At 46.5% G+C, this 15,032-nt stretch overlaps 1 protein-coding gene across 4 annotated transcripts in view; it reads left to right on the plus strand.

The window, feature by feature from the left end:
• The window catches only part of tnpo1 (transportin 1), a 60,292-nt gene that overhangs the window by 29,796 nt on the left and 15,464 nt on the right, over window positions 1-15,032 (plus strand). For 3 of the 4 annotated variants that reach the window (XM_055935874.1, XM_055935872.1, XM_055935873.1), the window contains 12 exons: window positions 600-681; window positions 1,799-1,921; window positions 3,164-3,282; window positions 3,805-3,865; window positions 4,329-4,506; window positions 7,176-7,328; window positions 7,567-7,792; window positions 8,120-8,291; window positions 9,413-9,499; window positions 13,046-13,153; window positions 13,635-13,793; window positions 14,905-14,992. In XM_055935874.1, the coding sequence (XP_055791849.1) occupies window positions 600-681; window positions 1,799-1,921; window positions 3,164-3,282; window positions 3,805-3,865; window positions 4,329-4,506; window positions 7,176-7,328; window positions 7,567-7,792; window positions 8,120-8,291; window positions 9,413-9,499; window positions 13,046-13,153; window positions 13,635-13,793; window positions 14,905-14,992 (1,556 nt within the window). Of the gene's footprint in view, window positions 1-599; window positions 682-1,798; window positions 1,922-3,163; window positions 3,283-3,804; window positions 3,866-4,328; window positions 4,507-7,175; window positions 7,329-7,566; window positions 7,793-8,119; window positions 8,292-9,412; window positions 9,500-13,045; window positions 13,154-13,634; window positions 13,794-13,965; window positions 14,993-15,032 lie in introns of those variants that run through there. The other variant, XM_055935875.1, reaches the window with a different exon arrangement.

A 15,032-nucleotide genomic window follows, 5' to 3' on the forward strand; every position in this document is an offset into this window, starting at 1 on the left:
GCCAATAACCTTTGAACAGATTATGATAAAGACATGCGGTTTGGACCATTGGTTTTCTTTAAAGGAGTATCTACACAATTAACATATCTTACCCATTGGTCAAAAGATGCATTTTTGTTTGGACACACTACAGAGTGCCTTACAATAACCTGGCCTAGACCACAGACAGCAAGCTGAAGCACAGTGGTAAGCAAAAGTCCCTAGAAGGAATGACTGTACTCTAGTACGAGTGTACTGTGCCTCCCCCTCTCTCCCTGCTCACAGCCTTGCCTCTTTCCCCCACTCTTCACTCCCGGGGGAGCCAACACCTTGCCGCTCTAATCGGTCCCAAAACAACCCATAGCCAATTATTTATTAATAATGTTGAGATATATTCACAGGCGCTTTGATCCAAAATGGCCCCTCGCATCCCTCTTTCCTCAGGCTTATAGATTAAACTTTCTCTCTGATTTGTATCCATCCTTTGGTGTTATCATGGTCTGAGATCCCAGATTGAGACTGGGGAAAAGGGAGGTGGGGGGAGGAACAGAGACCGAGGCAGCGTTGATGAGGGGATTGTGTGAAGTTAAGGTTTTAAAGGGTATGTTGTTGTGTTGCAGGTCTCATGCCATCGCCTGCGTCAACCAGTTCATCATAAGTAGGACCCAGGCCCTCATGCTGCACATCGACGGCTTCATTGAGGCAAGTCTGACCCCGCAGTGACCTCTGACCTATACACTCTGACCTCCCATAAACCCCAGACAGCCCTGTAACTGTCTAATATGCCCACAAAGTCAGACACATGGTGTGGTATGAGGCTTATGTGACCCCCTAAGTTATGCAAACAAGTCATATACCACACGCACAAACTCACAACTAGCACATATTCCCCTTGACACACACAACACCTCTGCTGACCTTCACACATGGCCATTAGACGTCATCACACACACACACCCATCCCAGCCATAAGACCCAGAAGGCGTCATCCATGCAGGCAGGTATATGGCCTTAGCTCTTAGTGCAGTGTGTCAGTGGGTTAGCTCTGAGCCTCTAGGCAGCACAACACTGTTCTGCCCTAGCTTCAGTTCAGTACACAAACCCCAATTCCTCCGATTTGGATCAGGGCTGGTAAGCCGTTGGAAGTAGATCAGGTTAACCACTGATGAGCTTAAATTCCAGCCAGCTAGGCCCTGGATGAGGACAGATGCACCCAGCACAGTGACATTGACAATACATGACAGGCAGAAGAATGTCGCAGGCGGATAAGGGATAAAGAAAAGGCTGCTGTTGAAAGTCCCTCTGTCTTTAGCTGTAGGGGTGAGAGAGCGGGCACTCGGCGTAGAGGCACAGGTCACATGGAATCTGATTTACATTCTCTAAATTGGTTTATTTCTGTAGGGTGTTTTTATAGAGCTATTTTCACTGGAGTTCTTTATGTGATAACAGGCAGAAGGACAGAGTTGATAACCGGATTTGGGTAAAAGGAGATGGCCGTGGTCAGTAGAGGCTCAGGTGGTTGGGAGATGGCTAGAGGCTCAGTAGTCGTAAGTGGTACAGGTCAGACCTCAGGACACACATGAAGACATTCATGTCTGAACTCAAGTAAACTTTCCTTGGCGCTATCTCAATTGCCCTAAAATGTGTCCTCATCTCGTCTCCTTCCCTTTGTCTTTTAGATTGGAAATGCGATTCAATAGTAATGGGATTATTATAATATTTTTTTTAACAAATTATGTCAAGTGAGGAATGGTAGTCCCTTTGAGACTAGTATTTGGTACATAGGTGTACGATGTTTGACCCCCTTTCCTCCCTGTAGAACCTATTTGCCTTGGCGACCGATGAAGAACCGGAGGTGAGGAAGAACGTGTGCAGAGCTCTTGTCATGCTGCTGGAGGTCCGCATGGACCGTCTCCTACCACACATGCACAACATTATAGAGGTGAGACTAGGACTGGGGCGTAGGACTGGGGCGTAGGACTGGGGCGTAGGACTGGGGCGTGGGGCTGGGTGGCGTAGGACTGGGGCTGGGTGGCGTAGGACTGGGGCTGGGTGGCGTAGGACTGGGGCTGGGTGGCGTAGGGCTGGGGGAGGGATCTAGGCGGTTGAGATGGAGGAAGAGGGCGTGGGGAGCGATCTAGGCGGTTGAGATGGAGGAAGAGGGCGTGGGGAGCGATCTAGGCGGTTGAGATGGAGGAAGAGGGCGTGGGGAGCGATCTAGGCGGTTGAGATGGAGGAAGAGGGCGTGGGGAGCGATCTAGGCGGTTGAGATGGAGGAAGAGGGCGTGGGGAGCGATCTAGGCGGTTGAGATGGAGGAAGAGGGCGTGGGGAGCGATCTAGGCGGTTGAGATGGAGGAAGAGGGCGTGGGGAGCGATCTAGGCGGTTGAGATGGAGGAAGAGGGCGTGGGGAGCGATCTAGGCGGTTGAGATGGAGGAAGAGGGCGTGGGGAGCGATCTAGGCGGTTGAGATGGAGGAAGAGGGCGTGGGGAGCGATCTAGGCGGTTGAGATGGAGGAAGAGGGCGTGGGGAGCGATCTAGGCGGTTGAGATGGAGGAAGAGGGCGTGGGGAGGGATCTAGGCGGTTGAGATGGAGGAAGAGGGCGTGGGGAGCGATCTAGGCGGTTGAGATGGAGGAAGAGGGCGTGGGGAGCGATCTAGGCGGTTGAGATGGAGGAAGAGGGCGTGGGGAGCGATCTAGGCGGTTGAGATGGAGGAAGAGGGCGTGGGGAGCGATCTAGGCGGTTGAGATGGAGGAAGAGGGCGTGGGGAGCGATCTAGGCGGTTGAGATGGAGGAAGAGGGCGTGGGGAGCGATCTAGGCGGTTGAGATGGAGGAAGAGGGCGTGGGGAGCGATCTAGGCGGTTGAGATGGAGGAAGAGGGCGTGGGGAGCGATCTAGGCGGTTGAGATGGAGGAAGAGGGCGTGGGGAGGGATATAGAGATGAAAGAAGGGAGAAAAACAAACCAATAGAATAGGTTCAGCTAAGTCTTTCATCAAATGAGCTCAAGATGCCACCTAGTGGCCAAAAGCTATATTTCCCAGCCAACTTGATCCATAATCAGTTGGGTGATTGTGGCTGCCCAGCTTGTGGCCTTGGAATGGATCATGAATATTGATGGAGGAAGTGCACTACAAGTATAATGCAAAAGGACACATTTTCCCCTGGTCCTCTCCTCCTCAGTACATGCTGCAAAGGACTCAGGACCAGGATGAGAATGTGGCTCTGGAGGCCTGTGAGTTCTGGCTGACCCTGGCTGAACAGCCTGTATGTAAGGACGTTCTGTGTAACCACCTCTCCAAGTGAGTAACACTATATATAATATATATACACACACACACACACACACACACACACACACACACACACACACACACACACACACACACACACACACACACACACACACACACACACACACACACACACACACACACACACACACACACACACACACACACACACACACACACACACACACAGAGAGAGAGAGAGAACATCTCACAGATGATACTACAAGAATGTTAGCGATGGCATATGGGAAAGCAAAGACAGTCATAGCAGCACAAATGCTTTGTGACACATGCACATTACAACACCAGCCTCCATATCAAAGCTTTAGCTATAACATTTGCTCCAATCCCACACTAAGTCGTTCTAGACCTCACCCCTGGGTGTACTGTCCTCATCCTGTCACCCCGGCCATTGCTCAAGAGACATGGCTGTTAGAGCTCATCTGTTACACTGTGGTGACAATGCTGACGTATTAATGTGGCCTGTCCTCGCCCCCTCTCCCCTACCCTCCGTCCCCTGTCTGTTTTCAGGCTGACTCCGGTGCTCGTCAACGGGATGAAGTACTCGGAGATCGACATCATTCTGCTCAAGGTCAGTCTGCTCTGAGTGTGAGCCTGGGAATGGATCTATGGGCTGCTAGACTGCTGCTGGACTGGAGGCTGTGATTAAGATGTACTAGACACATCACACCTCAACCCTGGGAGAGGGTGGAGGGTATTGCAAGGCATATCAATCTTGTTGCTGTGCGTGGCTGTGTCTCAACCTTGGGTATGTGTTGGTCCTGAGGTTTGAGTATCACCCGTCACTGACCTGTCGCTATGGTTACAATTATATACATTTTTAAAGATGGATAAATATGTATGGGTCTCTGTCTGCTTGTAAGATTATAGTCTGATAGGTGAACTGCAAGCTACCGCCTAAAGGAGGCTCAATGTCTTAAAGTAGTATAAATAATTAGAATTGCACACGTGTGTGTCTGTGTACACTTGCGAGTGTCAAACTTTGTGGTTTTGTGAGACTTGTGTGTTTAACTAACTGTGAGAGTGTGTGTCAGGGTGACGTGGAGGAAGATGATGAGGCCATCCCTGACAACGAGCAGGACATCAGGCCCAGGTTCCACCGCTCCCGTACGGTTGCCCAGCAACACGAGGGTGACCGGGACGGCATTGAGGAAGACGACGATGAAGACGATGACCTGGAAGATGATGACACCATCTCTGACTGGAACCTCCGTGAGTGGACCTCTGTTTATCTGTTTTTCAAATCAAATTGAATTGGTCACATGGGCCGAATACAACTGGTGTAGAACTTACAGTGAAATGCTTACTTACGAGCCCCTAACCAACAACGCAGGTAAAAAAAATATGCATAAGAATAAGAAATAAAAATGACAACTAATTAAAGAGCAGCAGTAAAATAACAATAGCGAGACTATATACAGGGGGGTACCTGCACCGGTTAGTTGAGGTAATATGTACATGAAGGTAGAGTTATTAATGTAACTATGCATAGATGATAACAACAGAGTAGCAGCGGTGTAAAAGAGGGGGGGGCAATGCAAATAGTCTGCTAGCCATTTGATTAGGTGTTCAAGTTCTTATGGCTTGGGGGTAGAAGCTGTTTAGAAGCTTCTTGGACCTATACTTGGCGCTCCGGTACCGCTTGCCGTGCGGTAGCAGAGAGAACAATCTATGACTAGGGTGGCTGGCGTCTTTGACAATTTTTAGGGCCTTCCTCTGACACCGCCTGGTATCGGGTGATGTACTGGGCCGTTCGCACTACCCTCTGTAGTGCCTTGCGGTCGGAGGCCGAGCAGTTGCCATACCAGGCAGTGACGCAACCAGTCAGGATGCTCTCTGGTGCAGCTGTAGAACATTTTGAGGATCTGAGGACCCAGGCCAAATCTTTTCAGTCTCCTGAGGGGGAATAGGTTTTGTCGTGCCCTCTTCACGACTGTCTTGGTGTGCTTGGACCATGTTAGTTTGTTGTTGATGTGGACACCAAGGAACATGAAGCTCTCAACTTGCTCCACTGCAGCTGCGTCGATGAGAATGGGGGAGTCCTCGGTTCGGTCCTCTTTTTCCTGTAGTCCACAATCATCTCCTTTTGTCTTGATCATGTTGAGGGAGAGGTTGTTGTCCTGGTACCACATGGCCAGGTCTCTGACCTCCACCCTATAGGCTGTCTCGTCGTTGTTGTGTCATCTGTAAACTTAATGATGGTGTTGGAGTCCTGCCTGGCCATGCAGTCATGAGTGAACAGGGAATACAGGAGGGGCCCCTGTGTTGAGGATCAGATGTGTTGTTACCTACCCTTACCATTTGGGGGCGGCTCGTCAGGAAGTCCAGGATCCAGTTGCAGAGGGGAGGTGTTTAGTCCCAGGGTTCTTAGCTTAGTGATGAGCTTTGTGGGCACTATGGTGTTGAAAGCTGGGCTGTAGTCAATGAATAGCATTCTCACATAGGTGTTCCTTTTGTCCAGGTGGGAAAGGGCAGTGTGGAGTGCAATAGAGATTGCATCATCTGTGGATCTGTTGGTGGATCTGTTGGGGCAAATTGGAGTGGGTCTAGGGTTTCTGGGATAATGGTGTTGATGCGAGCCATGACCAGCCTTTCAAAGCACTTCATGGCTACAGATGTGAGTGCAACGGGTCTGTAGTCATTTAGGCAGGTTACCTTAGTGTTATTGGGCACAGACACTATGGTGGTCTGCTTACAACGTGTTAGTGTTACAGACTAGGACAGGGAGAGGTTGAAAATGTCAGTGAAGACACTGGCCAGTTGGTCAGCACATGCTTGCAGTACGCGTCCTGGTAATCCGTCTGGCCCTGCGGCCTTGTGAATGTTGACCTTACTCACATCGGCTGCGGAGAGCGTGATCACACAGTTTCCCGGAATAGCTGGTGCTCTCATGCATGTTTCAGTGTTATTTGCCTCGAAGCGAGCATAGAAGTAATGTAGCTTGTCTGGTACGCTCGTGTCACTGGGCAGATCTTGGCTGTGCTTCCCTTTGTAGTCTGTAATGGTTTGCAAGTCCTTCCACATCCGACGAGCGTCAGAGCCGGTGTAGTACGATTCGATCTTAGTCCTGTATTGACACTTTGCCTGTTTGATGGTTTGTCGGAGGGCATAGCGGGATTTCTAATAAGCTTCCAGGTTAGAGTCCCGCTCCTTGAAAGCGGCAGCTCCAGCCTTTAGCTCAGTGCAGATGTTGCCTGTAATCCATGGCTTCTGGTTGGGGTATGTACGTACGGTCACTGTGGGGATGACGTCATCGATGCACTTATTGATGAAGCCAATGACTGATGTGGTGTACTCCTCAATGGCATCGGAGGAATCCCGGAACATATTTCAGTCTGTGCTAGCAAAACAGTTCTGTAGCTTAGCATCTGCTTCATCTGACCACATTTTTATTGATCTAGTCACTGGTGCTTCCTGCTTTTAATATTTGCTTGTAAGCAGGAATCAGGAGGATAGTATTATGGTCAGATTTGCCAAATGGAGGGCGAGAGAGAGCTTTGTATGCATCTCTGTGTGTGGAGTAAAGGTGGTGCAGAGTTTTATTTATTTGTATTATTATTTTTTCCCTCTGGTTGCACATTTAACATACTGAGAGACATTTGGTAAAACGGATTTAAGTTTCCTTGCGTTTAAGTCTCAGGCTACTAGGAACGCCGCCTCTGGGTGAGCTTTTTCTTGTTTGCTAATGGCGGAATACAGCTCATTCAATGCTATCTTAGTGCCAGCCTCAGTTTATGTCTTGCTCTTGCTGTCTCTCTTCCAGCCGTACCCCACATATGTACAATTTGCCAAAGATATTATTGACCTTTTTTTGTGGGCAAGGGTGCTTGTCTGTGTACCCCTCTCTATACTTACATGTCCTTCTCTCTCTCTGTTTTCAGGTAAGTGTTCAGCAGCAGCGTTGGATGTGTTGGCTAACGTGTTCAGAGATGACTTGCTCCTCCCTATCCTGCCTCTCCTCAAAGAGCTCCTCTTCCACCCAGAGTGGGTCATCAAGGAGTCTGGAATACTTGTTCTGGGGGCCATTGCTGAGGGTAAGGCCCTGTTATAGTACCCTAACCCCTGAGCTCGGGGGGCGACTACTGGAAACCCGAGGGGAGAGAAAGGGAAAGAAGTGTTATGCCGAAAGAGATGGGAGAATGAGACTTTGGAAGGAGGATGAGAATCACCTGGGAGTGCTAGAATATCTTCTAGATGTAAACTTTGAAACCAGCAGACATCATTGGCATACATGTTAATTATAAAAAATAACACCCACCTTTGTCCTCCCAGGTTGTATGCAGGGTATGATTACCTACCTGCCAGAGCTCATCCCCCACCTGGTGCAGTGTCTGAGTGATAAGAAGGCCCTGGTGCGCTCCATCACCTGCTGGACCCTGAGTCGCTATGCCCACTGGGTGGTCAGCCAGCCACCCGACACCTACCTGAAGCCCCTGATGACGGAGCTGCTCAAACGCATCCTGGACTCCAACAAGAGGGTGCAGGAGGCCGCCTGCAGGTGAGAGGGAGGTTGGCTGTGGTTCAGTTGCGGTCAGTGTGTGGCTTGCTGTGGTTACTTTAGACCAGATGTGTCCTTTTTTTCCCCCCCCCATCTTCTTTTTTGTAAATGATCGATAGATAACCAAAATCCACTTATTGCTGGTTTTCCCACTCAAGCTGGTGATTACTGTCCTTGGGAGTGGAAGTAAAGATGATGATCATTGTGATGTTTGGTTGACCAATCACAAACGTTTTTTGAACAGCTTGATTGCGAAGTGACGTTCCAAACGACCCTTTATTTTTCTCTCACCCCTTTCTCTCGCTCCTCTCTTCTCTCCCATCTCAGTGCCTTTGCCACTCTGGAAGAGGAGGCATGTACAGAGTTGGTTCCCTACCTGGCTTATATTCTGGACACTCTGGTGTTTGCCTTCAGCAAGTACCAACACAAGAACCTGCTCATACTGTACGACGCTATAGGGACACTCGCTGACTCTGTGGGACACCACCTCAACAAGCCGGTATACACAGACACTAGGGATGTGATAAATGGAAAATTTTTCTTAACGTTTAAGCTAGAGAGATCAGTTTTTGTTGTTGCTGCATGGGCTGTTTCTCAATCGACCGCATCCGCCAATGTCGGCCTTCCGCATCTGCGGTGGAAGGGGCCGAGCTACAGCGGTGTTTGTCAGACCATGAGACACCCCGAAACTAAATGACTGTACCTTCATACTTCCGTTCATTTGTATGGGTTACCTTCAGACGAGTCCCGTGAAACTTGTGGGGGTTGTAGAGGGAAACGGAGAACACCTTCGTGTTCGTGAGAGTCCCCTTTCCACAGAGGCCAACCCTTTTGGACGCTACAGACTTTTTTGTGAGAAGACCGATTTTTAGGATGATTCATGGGGCTGACGAACACTGCTGTAGCTCGGACACCTTCCACTGCAGATGTGGAAGACCGACATAGGCGGATGCGGTGGATTGAGACAGAGCCCATGCAAAAAATATCTCCAGCTTAAACTAAAGGATTTTAATGGGAATTTAAAAAAAAGTATTTATTTAGATTGATGCGCTGGTGCGTCAGACTCTTAAGAATGAAAACCATAACATATTTTAGTTTAGTAGACCCCCCCCCCCCGCCCTCGCACAATTCCACATCAATTCACAATGCAGAATCATAGTCATATTAGGCATGTATGCTACAGTAGGGCCAGGCAATTAAGTTGTATTTTCCGTGTTCATATACCCGTGAAAGTGCCTCGGCTATGGCCCGTTTGTTCGTAAGGGTACACTACAGCTTTTTAAATGCCGACACGGAACCTTCTCTGGAGACCAAATCATCTTGAGGATATTCTACATGCAACAGACCGAAGAACTAAAACACTTGCATCATTAACGAAGTGAAAGAGCCGGAAAGGCAGATGCACTGTGACCCCAAAATGTGTGGGGGGGGGGAGAAGAAAAAAATTGTTCCTTTAGGAATTTTTCTCGTCTTTAGACACACACACATACATTCCACCAATGTCTCCCACACACACCACAATGACTTGAGCAATACAAAATCTGCACTTGCATTTGATTTCCCCTTTCAGGTGTCTGTCGGATTGTGATTGCTAATGTGTGTACTACTGTATGTGTTTAGGAGTACATTCAGATGCTGATGCCTCCACTGATAGCAAAATGGAACCAGTTGAAGGATGAAGACAAGGATCTGTTCCCTTTACTAGAGGTGAGCCTCACCATTAAGGTTGCAAAGCTACAGGTAGTTTACCAAAGGTAACGGAATCTTAAGTAATTGAGGTAATTACAGTTGATGTCTGATGTTTACATACACCTTAGCCAAATACTTTTAACCTCAGTTTTTCACAATTCCTGACATTTAATCCTAGTAAAAATTCCCTGTCGTAGGTCAGTTAGGATCACCACTTTATTTTAAGAATGTGACATGTCAGAATAATAGTAGAGAGTGATTTATTTGAGATTTTGTTTCTTTCATCACATTCCCAGTGGGTCAGAAGTTTACATACACTCAATTAGTATTTGGTAGCATTGCCTTAAACAATTTAAACTTTGGTCAAACTTTTCGGGTAGCCATCCACAAGCTTCCCACAATAAGTTGGGTGAATTTTGGCCCATTCCTCCTGACAGAGCTGATGTAACTGAGTCAGGTTTGTAGGCCTCCTTGCGCGCACACGCTTTTTCAGTTCTGCCCACAAATATTCTATAGGATTGAGGTCAGGGCTTTGTGATGGCCACTCCAATACCTCAACTTTGTAGTCCATTTGGAAGACCCATTTGCGGCCAAGCTTTAACTTCTGACTGATGTCTTGAGATGTTGCTCCAATATATCCACATAATTTTTGTTCCTCATGATGCCATCTATTGTGAAGTGCACCAGTCCCTCCTGCAACAAAGCACCCCCACAACATGATGCTGCCACACCCGTGCTTCACTGTTGGGATGGTGTTCTTCGGCTTGCAAGCCTCCCCCTTTTTCCTCCAAACATAACGATGGTCATTATGGCCAAACGGTTCTATTTTTGTTTCATCAGACCAGAGGACATGGTGGTCCCATGGTGTTTATACTTGCATACAATTGTTTGTACATATGAACGTGGTACCTTCAGGCATTTGGAAATTGCTCCCAAGAATGAACCAGACTTGTGGAGGTCTACAATTTTTTTGTTGTTGAGGTCTTGGCTGATTTCTTTAGATTTTCCCATAATGTCAAGCAAAGAGGCACCGAGTTTGAAGGTAGGCCTTGAAATACATCCACAGGTACACCACCAATTGACTCAGGCTAATTGACATAATTTATCAGAAGCTTCTAAAGCCACAGTCAACTTAGTGTATGTAAACTTCTGACCCACTGGAATTGTGATACAGTGAAATAATCTGTCTGTAAACAATTGTTGTAAAAATTACCTGTGTCATGCACAAAGTAGATGTCCTAACCGACTTGCCAAAACTATAATTTGTTAACAAGAAATTTGTGGAGTGGTTGGAAAACAAGTTTTAATGACTCCAACCTAAGTGAATGTTAACTTTCGACTTCAACTGTAGCTGACAACGTCTTAAATCTAGCTAATTTGTATTTAAATATTACAGGAAAATAAACTGACAACAAGATCATTTTTTACAAGTTAATGGTGAGCTAATTCCAGAAAATAGCTTACGGTTGTGAGTGTGACGAATTAAAAGCAGGGCATTCTATTGGAGAAATGTAGAACTTGGACACTGTATCGTTGGCCTAACATTATATCCTAATATGATGTCGGTGCAGGTCATGTTCTTTACATTACCGTCGCTGGTAAACACGCACTATATCAAATAAAATTAACGTTTATTTATTACATGCACAGGACACAGAAGATGCAAACGGTACAGTGAAATGACCTCCCGGGTGGCACAGTGGTCTAGGGCACTGCATCGCAGTGCTAGCTGCGCCACCAGAGTCTCTGGGTTCGCTCCCAGGCTGGGCTGGGTTCGCGCCCAGGCTCTGTCGCAGCCGGCCGCAACCGGGAGGTCCGTGGGGCGACGCACAATTGGCATAGCGTTGTCCGGGTTAGGGAGGGTTTGGCCGGTAGTGATATCCTTGTCTCAGTATGTGAAATGTAAAAAATTTAATAAAATGTATGCACTCTACTGTAAGTCGCTCTGGATAAGAGCGTCTGCTAAATGACTAAAATGTAAATGTAAAATGGTTACTTGCATAGTGGAGTCTCTTGTTTAGACATGTGCAGTAGCTAGCTAAACAATGAACCATAATCCCAACTCATAACATTACTACCCTGCATGAATCTGCTGGTAGCTAAAGCTAACAAACTAGCTTGGTTCAATGTTAGCTAGCTAACATTAGGCTATAACTAGCAATGCAAATGGATCTGAGATATGAATAATATTACTACATGAGATCATACACGTAACGTTAGCTAGCAAGCCAGCCAGCTAACGTTAGCTAGCTTGCTAACAGTACACATTAAATAGAAATGAAAAATGACTTTCTGACAATTAGAAACGTATAATATCTGAATGTAGCTAGCTCGACTCTCTTAGCTGTATACATAGATGAACACTTCTCCCTCTGCCATGGATGCCACGGTTGCCCTTAGTTTGAAGATGTTATCCGGAGACAATTGTTATATACAACAGCCTTCTGTGTTGTGTTTTCGACTCCCTCCACATTATTTGTAATCAAATAGCTAAAGAGATGGAGAAATTCAGCCATCATACTCTGCTTTCACCGGGCAGTCCACTGATTTCAAAACTCTGTTCTCCAGAATGTGGAGCGCGTTAGCAACTCTTATGCAGTTCTTTGTGATATCTTTCAAAAAAATCTGTGTTAGAAAGGATAAACCTATACATACTGAGCAGCTCATGTTATAGACCGAAGCATGCTACATGGCAGACCAATTACGATTTCATCACCCGGCATCTCCAGCCCATCCCATTATCTCAGCCAATCATGGCTAGCGGGAACTTTTTCTGTGTCTAAACCAACTAGGCTCGTAATGTAACCATTTTATTTGTATTTACAGATGGCATAGTTTGTTATTAAGGCACATGAAAGTTCCAGAAGGCATTTCTGCAAATGCTGCAAATGCATTTTGATAAAAAATATGTTCAAAAGCCTCTCCTGTAAAGTAGTGATGCGTGACATACACCTAGTTTCCTGAAACGAGTCACATATTGACGTAGTAAAAAGTGTGTAAGAAAATATAAAGGATATTTCATATTGAAACCCTCATATGAAACCCCAATGGTATTCATTTATGGTTTATATTTGGGATGTTTTACAGCTTTGTCATTCATTTTTATTTTAAAATCATCTTGTTGAATTATTTCATATACTTCACATGTGATCATGCCACACATAGGGCCATAGATAATGACCGACACCTGTGATAATCTGATGTACCCAAAAGGGCCACTAGATCGCTTGTGGTAGATTAAATCAAATCCTTGACTGATATCACAATTCTGGTAGTTTACTGATAAACTCTGAAAGTTTCCAGTAATATACCCTCCTTTTGCAACCCTACTCACTGTCCTCTAATCAGACCAATCCACTAGCTCAAGGGGAGTTTCTCACTCTTTACCGACAACAAATGCTTACCCTGGAAAGCGATAAATTACTTCCTGTAAATGAGGTTATCAAGTATAATATTCTTTCTTTACCTTATGTTCTCTCTTGTCACATCTCTCAATCCCCCCCAACCCCCCCCCCCCCCCCCCATCTGTCCTTTTTTCTCGCTCTCTCATCATCCCTCTCTCAGTGCCTGTCGTCAGTAGCCACGGCTCTCCAGAGTGGTTTCCTGCCCTACTGTGAGCCTGTGTACCAGCGCTGTGTTAACCTGGTGCAGAAGACCCTCGCTCAGACTATGGTGAGACCTACGGGCACACAGTGTACATACAGTGCATTCAGAAAGTATTCAGGCCCCTTGACTTTATCCACATTTTGTTACGTTACGGCCTTATTCTAAAATGGATAAGATTCATTTTTCAAGGCCCACACCCTACAAAGTGTCTGTCTAGTGAATGATGTAAATGTTTGGCCTGGATTCTGGCTCCCCTAAATCAATCTGTTGCATGAGTAACTTTGTTTGTGTAGCGCAATGCTTGTTTTCTTGCCTGCAAGCAATATATTGTTTGTGCCAACTGGCTGCGTGAGTTGGCACTGAACACACCATGGAGAGGCAATTGGCACAGATTGTGTGTGAGAACGTTCGGAAGACTATCCGCTTGCAGTAGGGTGTCATGCTTGGGGAATGTGGCATCTAATTATTTACAATCCCTCCTTTCCCAATTCTAATCCACACTCTCACTCCCTCTACCACTTGTCTACCCCCCCCCCCCCCCATCCAGCTCCACCAGTCCCAGCCAGACCAGTACGAGGCCCCTGATAAGGACTTTATGATTGTGGCCCTGGACCTGCTCAGTGGATTGGCTGAAGGGTTGGGTGGCAACATCGATCAGCTGGTCGCACGTAGCAACATCCTCACGCTCATGTACCAGTGCATGCAGGTAACCTGTGTCCTCACCTAGAGCTGTGACGATAAACCAAAAATAACCGCCCTTGCCTTCCGCTTACCGGCGCATTTAGTTTACAACGGTCATTTTCAGTGTTTTTTTTTGTTGTTTTTTTTGCTCCACAAAGTTGCTGTAGATTGTTCTAAAACCATTATTTGGTCAACAGGAATAGCCTATGGATTATGTTGATTCCTGCTACGAAGGTACTGTATCTGCCTGACCCCGTTTCGCTGTCGGCTGCTGTGTGAGCGAGCCGTTCTCAATCTCTCCCCACCCTGCGCAAGGAGGGAGAGATGCATTCTGAGAAGCACAAGCATATGACCGTTGCTCAAAATGCTATTGCGGGGGGAAAATACTGTTTTCATAGCAACTACTGTTGTTCTATTTACATAGAGGAGAGTCACAGCTTTCTGTGATTTTTTTTTGATTTTTTTAATCATGTATTTCTCACCTCATTAGTATTGAGTTCATGGCACCAGTACATCCGGAGACAGCTGTAGTTAGTATGGTTTTGATGCGCCCACAGAGCACAGCGCACCATTTGCAGTGAATAGTAGCCTAGGCCTAGCACTGGAAAATTTGTGTAGGGCATCAGGCTACATTTACAGAATGATTAATCAATTAGCCTACATGGCTATCTAGCAACAATATCGTATTTAGAGTTAGCAACCTCGCTAAGTGTTTTGAGTTCCCACTTCCTCCGGTGGTGAATAATATAGCCTATAGTGTAGGCTCTCTGAAGAGCCAAAAATAAATCGGATAAGTCTGGCTCCAACATCAAAGGTGTCACATCAAAATATCAGTCATGCATTTCCTGGATATGTTAGATGAAATGGCTTATTTTTTAAATCATAGGGTACCGTCACAGTTGTCTGTCTTGGCACTGCCGCTAATGTAAAGTAACTATACATTAAATGTTATTTTTCGAAAAAATTGTATTTGTCGTTATCGACAAATTCTCTCTCTACTCTCTCTCCCTCTTTCTCTCCCCCTCTTTTCCTCGCTCTCTCCCTCTCTTTATCGTTTCCTTTCCCAACTCTTTTCCCCTCTCTTCCTTTCTCCATCTCACTCTTTCTTTTTTCTTTTCTCTCTTCCTCCCACTCAGGACAAAATGCCTGAGGTGCGTCAGAGCTCCTTTGCTCTGCTGGGTGACCTGACTAAAGCTTGTTTCCTGCACCTAAAGCCATGCATTGGTAAGTACTCTTTTCTCTTCATCCACATTGGCAGTAACAC

The sequence above is a fragment of the Salvelinus fontinalis genome, chromosome 10 (assembly GCF_029448725.1).
Source record: "Salvelinus fontinalis isolate EN_2023a chromosome 10, ASM2944872v1, whole genome shotgun sequence".
In the NCBI taxonomy this organism is placed as follows: Eukaryota; Metazoa; Chordata; class Actinopteri; order Salmoniformes; family Salmonidae; genus Salvelinus; species Salvelinus fontinalis.